This window comes from Galeopterus variegatus, unplaced genomic scaffold, assembly GCF_000696425.1.
Source record: "Galeopterus variegatus unplaced genomic scaffold, G_variegatus-3.0.2 Scaffold3583, whole genome shotgun sequence".
NCBI classification, from domain to species: Eukaryota; Metazoa; Chordata; class Mammalia; order Dermoptera; family Cynocephalidae; genus Galeopterus; species Galeopterus variegatus.
In genome coordinates this window covers 198,434-211,126 of record NW_007729694.1, presented here as the reverse complement: position 1 = coordinate 211,126, position 12,693 = coordinate 198,434, and the positions used below count along the sequence as shown (strand labels likewise).

Sequence of the window (12,693 nt, the reverse complement as noted above, 5' to 3'; positions counted from 1 at the left end):
TTACTTTCAGAAACCATCTAGGGTTGAAGGAGATAGAAAGAGTTGTAATTATGGCTGTTTGTATGATTGCATTCCTTAGGTAAATGGCAGAGACGTTACTGGACGAACTCAGGAAGAGCTCGTGGCCATGCTGAGAAGCACCAAGCAGGGAGAGACGGCATCACTGGTCATTGCCCGCCAAGAGGGGAATTTTCTGCCCCGAGAGCTGGTAATGTTCAGATCTCAGTTGCAATGAATTTTCAGTGCAGAGCTTAAAATACTCAATGAATTCATAATAGCTGAGAAAATGAGTTCTAAATCACAGGGTTCTTTTAGGGCATTGAGGCAGTGAGTTGTGTATATGTAAATAGTGCTTCTAGGGCAAAAATTCAAATACCCTCTAACAATCAACTGTTCAACAGTATTCGTATGATTCAATAAAATATACATTGGGTATGTGCTATGTGCTAGGCCCTATGCAAAAACTCCCTTTTGTAAGCAAAATAGTTCATGGCCCTACTTTAATGGAGTTTACAGTCTCTAAAAAGAAAAAATATATAACCATGTATTCAAAATGATAATGAAGATTGTGAAGGAGAACTTCAGGGTGCTGCAGTAATATAGGACAAGGGAATTTAACCTATTCTTGAGGAAGAGAATTTCAAGTCTTATTAAAAAATTATACCCTTTGGCCTAGTAACTACTTTTCTAGTAACCTGTTATAAACTGATGGTCAAAGATGTGGAAAAAAATTCATGTACATTGATTTTTTTTTTCCTAAAGTCCAATCTATTGTAGTGATGTATTGGGTATGGTACAACCATAAGGTATTGGTTAGATAAATAACTAGATAGCTCTCCAGTGGAATATAATAAGTACTTAAAAATGGTCTCTGTGATAAATTGATACTAACATGAGAAAATGTTCATAGCATAATGTTAAGTATAAATGTAGGGTATAAAATTATATATGCAGTATTATCAAATTACATTTAATAGCTTAAAAAAGAGAACTGGAAGACATGCACTTGAAATTTGGGGGTTATGAGAGGTTTTAATTTTTTCATTTTTTTCCACAATGACTACATATTATTTATTTTACTGAAATACTATGCTTTTAAGAAGACAACAGAAAATTCAAAAGGGAAACATATGCGATAAAAGGACTTTTAGTTACCCCTTATTTTTTATTTTATTTCCTTTGAATCTATAAAAGAAATGACAAAGGCACATACAGGTAATATGATAGGTTCCCAGAGTTAGTTCATCTGAACAGTGAGGGTTAGTTGAGAGAACTGAGGATACTTAGTTTGAAAAAGAAAGTTTAGGAGATGTGATAATCGTTATCAAATATGTAAAGAGTTGTATGGATTGGAAGGTAGACTTACTCTGTTTCTTCAGACACTTTTATTCATTAATCTACTTACATGTTAATTCAACAAATAATTTGCCGAGTATCTGCTATGTATAAAGTTGGAGGTTCTTGGTATGCAAAAATCATTAAGACTCATTTTGTGACTTCCTCAGACTTTTACCAAAAGAAATGTTTGGAAGGAGATAATTTTATAAGAACTTTCTAACTATTTGGACCTGTAGTATCTGCTATGTATAAAGTTGGAGGTTCTTGGTATGCAAAAATCATTAAGACTCATTTTGTGACTTCCTCAGACTTGTACCAAAAGAAATGTTTGGAAGGAGATAATTTTATAAGAACTTTCTAACTATTTGGACCTGTCCAAGAAGGAAATGGCTTATTTAGAATATTCAGAGCCTGAGTCACCATCTGTCAAAGAGGCTGTAGAGAAAAGTTCTCTCATTAAGAAGGCTCAATAAGTCGGGACAAACTCTAAGATACCTCTCTGTACTCTGATCCTACTCTTCTGTTTCCTGTGTTTATATCCGTATTTGAGTGCACAACCTTGTATATTAATGCTCCTGAGTACTGGCCCAAAGCCTCCCTGCCCTCCAAGTTTCTTTGGCATGGAATTTCCTTTCTATCCTTCCTTCTCTCTCACATCATCTTATCCATTTTCCACTTGCCCTATTGTATGCTCTGGGAAAATTTGTAATAAAAGAGGGAAGAGAACAGCAAGTGTATAAACCGTAAGGATACACTCCCGCCTCGTTCCCTCCACCCGCCTTCTCCTTTCTCAACCATTTTCTGTCTCTTCTCCTCACTGAAGCTCCTTACTCTTACTAGAGAGAAATACTGCAGAAAGTTGGAGTCTAGATTTTTTTTTTTTCTCTAAAATCGGATGGATTTTTCTTTCAATCCTTTGTTTATCTGAGGACCTAGGACTTTCTCTGCAAGGGTCAATGTGAAAAGAAACAATAAAAAAGGAGCAGCATATATATAGCAGGAAGCCCTTTTACTTCTTGTCCAATTCTTTGGTGATTAGAGATAAAAACTCTCAGAAAACCTCAGTGGGATTATGTGCTTATTTCAGAGATAGGAGAACAATGAAAGAAATTTTGACAGTGTGCTCTGCTGTGCTATGATCCTGAAAGGACTAAAATCCTGCATAGATAGATAAACATTCCAACCAGTCCCTGTGCATGCAAAAGAACCTAATGACAGGGATCCAACTAGGAACTTAAACCCTCCAGAGGCCGCAGTTCCCCATCTCATAGTTCTTTATACCCCTCTCCCACATGGCCTTGAGATACTCCCAACTCCACAGCTCCTCCTAGAGGATTCCCCCCTCTGCCAGGTAAGGGGGAAAAGGATGCTGACCTTATCCCAGTCTAAAACTCTGAATGCATTTTCAATCAAACACTGTTACATCTGGAAGTTAGCAAATAGAATAAGACTGAACATCATCTCGGGAGTTTAACTCCCAGAACTCATCTTCTGTGTCTACCACTTATTAGTTGTGTGTTCTACAGCATGTCACACAATCATTCTGAGTCTCAGTTTCCTCATCTGTATCATAAGATTGTTGTGAGGATTAAATGAGATAATACATGAAAAGCTCTTAGCATAGTTCCTGGCCTGTAAGTTCTCAATATACATTTAGCTGTGATTATTTTTTTCTGGTATGTTACCACTTCTGTAGTACTGTAAATACAATATAATACTTCAGATATATTATGGTAGATAGGCTTATGCAGTCTTGTCAGGGACAAAGTACACTTTTTGAACAGTGATTGCTTTCCTTTTTATTATTTTAAAATGTATTCTGGGATCCAAAATACTGAATATTACACACAAAATTTTGATAAGCGACCAAATTTATAAATGAGGCATTCTGTATATATTATTTCACTCTCATTTATTAGAATTTTGTGATTAATTTCTGTCCCAGAAATGACATCATAGGCTGAGCCCACCAGGGAATATATTAAATTAATTGTGCAACTATGGGATTACAAGTGCAAATAAATTATTCTCATCGTTTTATTTTTATTCAGAATTTGGAGTGCGCGTGGTTGGTACTCATTCTCTTAGAAGTTTCTGGCAAATATCTAAACTCTCAAAAATATTCGACAGCCACCCATCCAAATACGTGGAATATTCTTTGTAACTACAGCAAAGCAAGGTCCTTTGAGGCTTATAAACACCTAAGTCATATAGACCCAGATCTTTGTTTTCAAGAAACGTGGAATAGTGTTTTTGTTTGTTTTTTCCCAGTCCAAATGCCTTCCTTGGGTGCTGGGGAGCAAGAACCCTGCAGGAAGTTTAAGGAGAGGTCATGTTTGATATGCACGGGACTATTTCAGTGGGAATTACTTCATAGTGAGGCATGCACTGGACTGTTTGAAAGAGTAAAAATGAAGAACAGTGTGTTATGCGATATATCTTTGTGTTTTCCTTTCAAAAAATTGAGGGTGGTATCACTTTGGTTTCTTCTCCATAATCGTGATTGATGCACACACTTGAATTTCCACTGGAAATCTGGCAGGATAAAGGAAGGACAGCACTTCCTGCTTTTGTCTTGTCCTATCTCCTTTGAAGAAAACAGACTGTGTTTATTGTTTTCCTGTTCCAAGAAACTGTCCTTCCGTCTGTTAAGCCTTGCTGTTTCATGAGCTCTTACCTTCTTAACGGCACCACACTGCCTGTTTTCTGACAGTTAAATCTTCCTCACTTCTCGTTATCATTGGCTTCTTGTAAAGTCTTAGCCCTTACAGCCAAGGGAGCATGTGGTGAGCAGTTATACAGGAAGTCCCAATATAGGATCATCTCTTAGATGTGACCCTCTGTCATTCCAAAGGCCTTAGAATCCATTTCCTGGTCATTTCTCCTGAGCTGCCACCTAAAAGAACTGTGCTGAACTCTTATATTTGCTAGTCCCTGTCCTTCCTCCTGAGCAGTGAGTTAATATCACAAGTTTAGCAGCACATTTAGCTAACTTTCTTTCCATCTGTGGCAGGCTGGGTTAGAAATCAAATGAGAGGAATTTATGTAATAATATCACCACTATTTAGCTGTGTTCTACTATCTTTACTGAAAGAACCATGCAACTTTCTTTCCATCTGTGGCAGGCTGGGTTAGAAATCAAATGAGAGGGATTTATGTAATAATATCACCACTATTTAGCTGTGTTCTACTATCTTTACTGAAAGAACCATGCTTCAAAGGCAATCTTTCCAGAATCTGTCTGGAAAGTCCTTTGATGTGCTCACCTCCTGTCTGGGTGAGAGTTTATTAAAGAGGTGTTCACATAAGGAACATTTTTGCAGAAGGTACTTTGAGATTATTAGTGTTGGTAATAGAATAGAAGGTGAAACTGCTGTGTCTGCGTCTGCACTTGAAATGCAAACGGTGCTACTTTAATCACCATTTGTTTGGTCTGTTATGTGAGAGAAGTGGCCTACAAGTTCTTTTCTATCCCTGATACTGAAGTTGTTTTTTTCTTATGCAAAGCATCAGATGAACCCATGTGTTCATTTAGGAAAGATGAAAAACTAAAAGTTTTCTATTAATTTTACACCTTTATTTTTTTAGGAGCTTGAGTGAGAGAGAGAGACACTGAGTTATTTGCCATGTATGTGCATATACATGTGCACGCATATGTATGGCTTCTTTCATTTATTGGGAAGAAAGAAATATTCTACCATTTCTTTGTTAACCTCTTTAATGTTTCATTTTCTGACCTGTTGTCTTATCTTTAAATTATCCTGAAAATCACAGCAACCCCTGGTGGGTAAAATGANTTGCTTTCCTTTTTATTATTTTAAAATGTATTCTGGGATCCAAAATACTGAATATTACACAGAAAATTTTTATAAGTGACCAAATTTATAAATGAGGCATTCTGTATATATTATTTCACTCTCATTTATTAGAATTTTGTGATTAATTTCTGTCCCAGAAATGACATCATAGGCTGAGCCCACCAGGGAATATATTAAATTAATTGTGCAACTATGGGATTACAAGTGCAAATAAATTATTCTCATCGTTTTATTTTTATTCAGAATTTGGAGTGCGCGTGGTTGGTACTCATTCTCTTAGAAGTTTCTGGCAAATATCTAAACTCTCAAAAATATTCGACAGCCACCCATCCAAATACGTGGAATATTCTTTGTAACTACAGCAAAGCAAGGTCCTTTGAGGCTTATAAACACCTAAGTCATATAGACCCAGATCTTTGTTTTCAAGAAACGTGGAATAGTGTTTTTGTTTGTTTTTTCCCAGTCCAAATGCCTTCCTTGGGTGCTGGGGAGCAAGAACCCTGCAGGAAGTTTAAGGAGAGGTCATGTTTGATATGCACGGGACTATTTCAGTGGGAATTACTTCATAGTGAGGCATGCACTGGACTGTTTGAAAGAGTAAAAATGAAGAACAGTGTGTTATGCGATATATCTTTGTGTTTTCCTTTCAAAAAATTGAGGGTGGTATCACTTTGGTTTCTTCTCCATAATCGTGATTGATGCACACACTTGAATTTCCACTGGAAATCTGGCAGGATAAAGGAAGGACAGCACTTCCTGCTTTTGTCTTGTCCTATCTCCTTTGAAGAAAACAGACTGTGTTTATTGTTTTCCTGTTCCAAGAAACTGTCCTTCCGTCTGTTAAGCCTTGCTGTTTCATGAGCTCTTACCTTCTTAACGGCACCACACTGCCTGTTTTCTGACAGTTAAATCTTCCTCACTTCTCGTTATCATTGGCTTCTTGTAAAGTCTTAGCCCTTACAGCCAAGGGAGCATGTGGTGAGCAGTTATACAGGAAGTCCCAATATAGGATCATCTCTTAGATGTGACCCTCTGTCATTCCAAAGGCCTTAGAATCCATTTCCTGGTCATTTCTCCTGAGCTGCCACCTAAAAGAACTGTGCTGAACTCTTATATTTGCTAGTCCCTGTCCTTCCTCCTGAGCAGTGAGTTAATATCACAAGTTTAGCAGCACATTTAGCCAACTTTCTTTCCATCTGTGGCAGGCTGGGTTAGAAATCAAATGAGAGGGATTTATGTAATAATATCACCACTATTTAGCTGTGTTCTACTATCTTTACTGAAAGAACCATGCTTCAAAGGCAATCTTTCCAGAATCTGTCTGGAAAGTCCTTTGATGTGCTCACCTCCTGTCTGGGTGAGAGTTTATTAAAGAGGTGTTCACATAAGGAACATTTTTGCAGAAGGTACTTTGAGATTATTAGTGTTGGTAATAGAATAGAAGGTGAAACTGCTGTGTCTGCGTCTGCACTTGAAATGCAAACGGTGCTACTTTAATCACCATTTGTTTGGTCTGTTATGTGAGAGAAGTGGCCTACAAGTTCTTTTCTATCCCTGATACTGAAGTTGTTTTTTTCTTATGCAAAGCATCAGATGAACCCATGTGTTCATTTAGGAAAGATGAAAAACTAAAAGTTTTCTATTAATTTTACACCTTTATTTTTTTAGGAGCTTGAGTGAGAGAGAGAGACACTGAGTTATTTGCCATGTATGTGCATATACATGTGCACGCATATGTATGGCTTCTTTCATTTATTGGGAAGAAAGAAATATTCCACCATTTCTTTGTTAACCTCTTTAATGTTTCATTTTCTAACCTGTTGTCTTATCTTTAAATTATCCTGAAAATCACAGCAACCCCTGGTGGGTAAAATGAGCTGAGAAAATTTCAAATGTATTTATAATTTCTACCTGCCACGTTGGCCTGCTATTAAACGCTGGCCTCTGCAAGTGGGATTAACTATATTTCAAGCAAGCAAGCAAGCTTCTCCTGCTTGCCATGATTGAGAACCAAAAGTTAGCCATGTTTGTCATGCTGATTCGACCCTCACTTAAGAATATTGCTTTTGCTGAGAAAAAATGATGCACACACGTGTGGAGACTCCCTTAATAGTTGCTAAGCTGAGTGTATTTCAACACTACCATATTTACCTGTCCCTGTGGCTACTTTAGCAAATGAGATGTATTTCTAACTCCTTATGCTTTACTCTATCTTATTAAGAGAAAAATTTGTACCTTCAGATGTCAAATTATTTAACATAATAAATCATGGAAAATTTTGGTTTGAAATCTTAGATGAATCTCATTTAACTGATATATTATTTTATTCCCTTTGGCTGTTTGATTCAAATGATTCCATGCTTAATTAAGCAAGATACTTAAAGAAGAATGGATACTATAGTGATTACTGGCTGATAAGATACAGAAATTGAAGGATAATTTCAGAATGGTTTTTCTACCTCAACCAAAGTTCAAGAGTATGTCTTGGAATTTAAATAATTATACAAAAGCCAAAATGCATCGCTATATTTTATGGATTCTCCAAGTAACAGAGTTCTCCTGACTTAAGATGAAGTCCTTGCTAGGATACAGTTTCCATTTCAGCTTCTCCCTATAGTAGTTTCCATTTCCTTCTTATGGCACTTTCATTCATCCAGTATGTACTGAATCTTAGTCAAGGCTCTGCAAGAGGAATTCCAGAGACGAACTAGATGTGCTTCTGTCCTCAAGGAGCTCCTATCCAATAAAGAAAAGAAGAGTGCTGAGCGGCTGAATGATGCAAGTAAAGTGTTATAGGAATTCAAAATAAGCTAGAGACCAAGAAAACCTTCAAGAAGATGACAGCATTTGAGGAGGGCCTGGATATTGAATAGGATTTCAAAATGCAGAGCTAGAGGGCAGAAGGAAATACCATCTTCAGTTACTCAGAGATTGGAAAGTATAAAATACATCAAGAAGATAGAAGCCCCCCCATCTGGGGGGGATTACTGAGATTACTGAGCAAGGGGCTAACATGGTAGTGTTATTTGGACTAAGTAAAGGGGCAAAGAGATGTTGGGATACCTGCTAAGAGCTTCTTGTAATTCACTAGAAGATACTAGTAAGGAGTTTGGGATCTGGAATCAGTCAAACCTAAGTTGAATCTTGGCTCTATCACTTATTGACTGAATTACTTGATCAAGTCACCTCCCTGAGTCTCCATTCTTCATCCCTACCTGGGTATCAGATTAAGTCAACCTAATAGACTAGTTGTTAGGATGAAATGAGATGCATGAAAAATGCTTAGAATAGGACAAATAGAAGGGGATTCAACAAACATTCCTTGTTATTGTTACCGCCATTGCTGATCTGAATGAGAGATATTAAGTGTGCAGGTTAGGGTTCCCACCTGCTGAGAATGGAGAGAGATGTGGAGATAGAAAACTTTGGTTTTGGCAACTAATAGATGTGAATGTGATAGAGTAATAATCCCAAAGTTTTGAGTTTGGACTTTTAGTGATATGATACTATTAACAGAAGTACAGGCTGGTTTGGAGGAAAAACAGTTATTTTTATCCTAGAATTTTATTCCTTTAATGGATTCCAAGTTGTTCTATGAGCCAGTGATTCTCAGCATGTTTTTTACTCCTACTCTCTAGCATTCCAGACTCTTTTACCTGTTTACATATTGCCAGCACCCTCTCCTTGTCAGACATTTGCAGTGAGTCTTGCCTCTGCCTAGGACCCCTTTCCCCCTCCCCTGTCATCTCACAGCTCCTTACAATATCTACCTATAGGTCACTTCCTTGGGCAGAGCTTCCTTGAGCCCTCAGGTCTGGTCCATGGTGCCCCACTTAATTTTCCCTCCATATTCAGGACTCCCCTTACGTGCCTCTGAATCACACAATGTTAATGTTCTCCATTAGACCTTAAGAACTGTAGAGAAATAGTGCCTCTGAATCACACAATGTTAATGTTCTCCATTAGACCTTAAGAACTGTAGAGAAATAGCCATTAATACCCCACATTTGGGAGTCTCATGTCCTGGAGGTAAATCCCTGCTTTGCAGTCTTTCAGTGCTTCAATTTTCTCATGTGTCAAATGAGGAGAGAAACAACACCTACCTTGTAGGGTCATGAGAATTAACTGAGCAGAGTGAGTGCCAAATAATGTTAACTCCGGTTGTTATTTCCCATACCTGGAGCACAATATGTGCTCAGCAAATATTTGTTGACTGAATGAATGAAACCTACACATTACTAAGGGTGGTGATACAGAACACTGGAAAAGGTACTGCTAAGGGAGTGATTACTACTAGTCTGTATCTAACCTGCATTTAGTATATTATCTGTGGTGTACAATTATTTAAAAACAAATAAAAAAAAAGATGTAGGGGTTTCCTCAGATTTCTGACCAGTAGCTATTTATAGTTTTGTGAGACAATGAGGGTTAGTATAGTTAATTTTGACTATGAATCACAATTTAGGTGGTTCAAGTTATCATGAAGACATTTACTTACTCTAGTTGTACAGTTTACTTGTAAAGCAATGTGAAAGAAGTATCATTACCTTATATTTCAAAATGTTGGGAGGTACTTTTAAAGTATTAAAAGTATCTAAAAGTATTTTTTAAATGCTTCAGTTTTGGCTACAATAATTTGTTAGAATAGTGGCTCTTGAAGTGTGGTCTCAGAACAGCAGAATTAGCATCATGTGGGAAAGTGTTAGACATGCACATTCTCAGACTCCTACCAGGCATACTGAGCCAGGAACTCTGGTGGTGGGGCTTAAAGGTCTGTGTTTAACAAGCCCACCAGAATTCTGATGCTCACTTGAGTTTGACAACCATTGGAATAGCGGTTTCATTATAAAGACCATTAAAGCCTATAGGATAACTTAGTGGCTTTAAGTGACTAGCTTCAATAATCACATTTTCAACTGTATCTCTCTGTTCTGTGAACAGTTTCTTGTTCTGTGAAAATTTCAAGCCCCATTGAGCTGTGCCTTTTTGGCCTTGTGCCCCTCGTTTTGGACAAGCGCCAGTGCTGAGCACAATGCAGTTACCCAGCTCAATTACACCTGATTCATTTAGGCAAACTCAATTGTACTCAACTATTTCAGGCCCAACTCCATTGTGCTTTAAAATGTCCACACTCAATTTGATTGTGCTCAAAATCTGTTATGTGCCATCTTGTAACGTGGAGATTTAGACACCAACCAAAGGGGGAGGTCCTTTAGAGAGGCTCAGAAGATTGGGTGATTGGTATTTGCTTATAGTTATGACTATTTCCCTTCTTCCTTTTCCTTTATCACCTCCATGGGATGCTGTGGAGCAAGGTTTGTTCCATCGACCCTCTACCTGAACCATGTTCCACCATCCATCATTCTACTATGATTGAACTATTGTCAGACATTTCAAAACTCCTAAGAAAGCGATCCCTATTTACTGTCACAAAGCAACTATACTTAATTTCCATTGATCTCATTTTAAAGACGAGGAAAATAAGGCACGGAGACTTACCAAAGTTCACATTGTTTATCAAAATCTGAAATCATTTATAAGCAAGACTTCCACCTCACTGTACCTTCTCTCACTTGTGCTGTGTGCTAAGACACTAGGTCCTTAATCTTTGCCAGCATTTTGAATACGTTCAATAACCCACAAGGCTGAGGGATTAATAGTCATTTGCTACTCCCTGGGAAGTACTTATACCTGAAAGAATTTTACTGAACCCTTGTCAGCAAAATCTAGTCTTGATAAAACAGATGATGATAAATGCTCTGGTTCAGCATTATTAAAACAGATGGAGGAAGTTCTGGTCATCTTGCCAGGTCGTATGGCTTCCAGGTGTCAAAATGTAAATACTTAATGGCTTTTATCACAAGACTGGTTTTGTTGGAGATTAAAAGGTAGTGGAAGGAGGAGTGTTCTGTGCCGTAAAGAACCTCTTATGACATTTCAGAGGATTGGGCCTAATTACATCCTCTTGCAAAGTTAACAGTGAAGAGTCATGAGATTCGGCCTTACTTTCATGGTGGAAGACATAATGCCTTGTTAGTGGCCACTGGAACATGGTCAGGCTTTTGGAGGCTAGAAAAAAAGAAGAGTTTTCTCAATATACATGTTTAAACAGCTCAGAAAAAAGTNAAGACACTAGGTCCTTAATCTTTGCCAGCATTTTGAATACGTTCAATAACCCACAAGGCTGAGGGATTAATAGTTATTTGCTACTCCCTGGGAAGTACTTATACCTGAAAGAATTTTACTGAACCCTTGTCAGCAAAATCTAGTCTTGATAAAACAGATGATGATAAATGCTCTGGTTCAGCATTATTAAAACAGATGGAGGAAGTTCTGGTCATCTTGCCAGGTCGTATGGCTTCCAGGTGTCAAAATGTAAATACTTAATGGCTTTTATCACAAGACTGGTTTTGTTGGAGATTAAAAGGTAGTGGAAGGAGGAGTGTTCTGTGCCGTAAAGAACCTCTTATGACATTTCAGAGGATTGGGCCTAATTACATCCTCTTGCAAAGTTAACAGTGAAGAGTCATGAGATTCGGCCTTACTTTCATGGTGGAAGACAATATGCCTTGTTAGTGGCCACTGGAACATGGTCAGGCTTTTGGAGGCTAGAAAAAAAGAAGAGTTTTCTCAATATACATGTTTAAACAGCTCAGAAAAAAGTAATATTGTGACCAACCACTGACTGTATCCTTCTTATTATCCAGTTAGCCAAATGTTACCAGTAATTTATGCCAGCTGTTGATAGGGAGCAGCTGGATAAGAAGTTGGTTACAAAACTCAGGGGATGACCTTGATTTGCTTAATTGCCTCTATGCCTGTGATCAGTACATTTGTTAAGGTACATTTGGTGTAAGATAAAGAAGAGTGTTCATTTTGAAAAGGATATTTAAAGATGAAGAAAAAAAAATACTGCCTTAATTGATTGTGGTTGACTTTTCCAGCTGTTATCAAAGTCAATACCACACATGTGAAACTGCCACTAGAGTCCATTTCATTTTGAAAGTATACTTAGAGGTCTGAACATGTTTCATCTGCCTGTTTTTTCAGGAAAATGTGTGATCTTTATCATTAAGGAATATCAACTTAAGGTCACTATTTTTTTTCCTAAGGGCTGGTAAAACAGAGATAGACACTTAAATAACAATCTGTTGCCACTTACCTCTTCCCATGCCTCGTCCCCAAAGATTCTCTGGGCAATAACTTTTAAATATGTTCTCATTATTTTTAATGAGTGTGCAGAACATATGATGCATAATGCACCAGTAGATAGCTGCCCTTTTACTGAACTTGTCAGATATAATAAAACATTGCACGGGTTAATATGCATTTTTCTTTAAGATATTATAATTATTTAAATTAAGATGCCCAATACAGATCACATACTATTTAATTCTTTTGGCTGCCTAAATGAAGCCCCACCACAGTTCCAGTTCTCTCTTACAAAAGAATGTTTTATCACAAAATGATAAAAAGACAAAAGCACATTTTAGTATCGTTATGTCTCTTTAAGTTTACCCTTCTTTAAATCTGCCCC

The 12,693-nt window shown here is 37.5% G+C and overlaps 1 protein-coding gene across 1 annotated transcript in view; it reads left to right on the top strand.

Annotated features, from left to right (window-relative positions):
- The window catches only part of PARD3B (par-3 family cell polarity regulator beta), a 201,918-nt gene that overhangs the window by 28,646 nt on the left and 160,579 nt on the right, over window positions 1-12,693 (top strand). Inside the window, exon 6 of the mRNA XM_008585465.1 lies at window positions 80-208. Coding sequence (XP_008583687.1) covers window positions 80-208 — 129 coding nt within the window. The remainder of the gene's footprint in view (window positions 1-79; window positions 209-12,693) is intronic.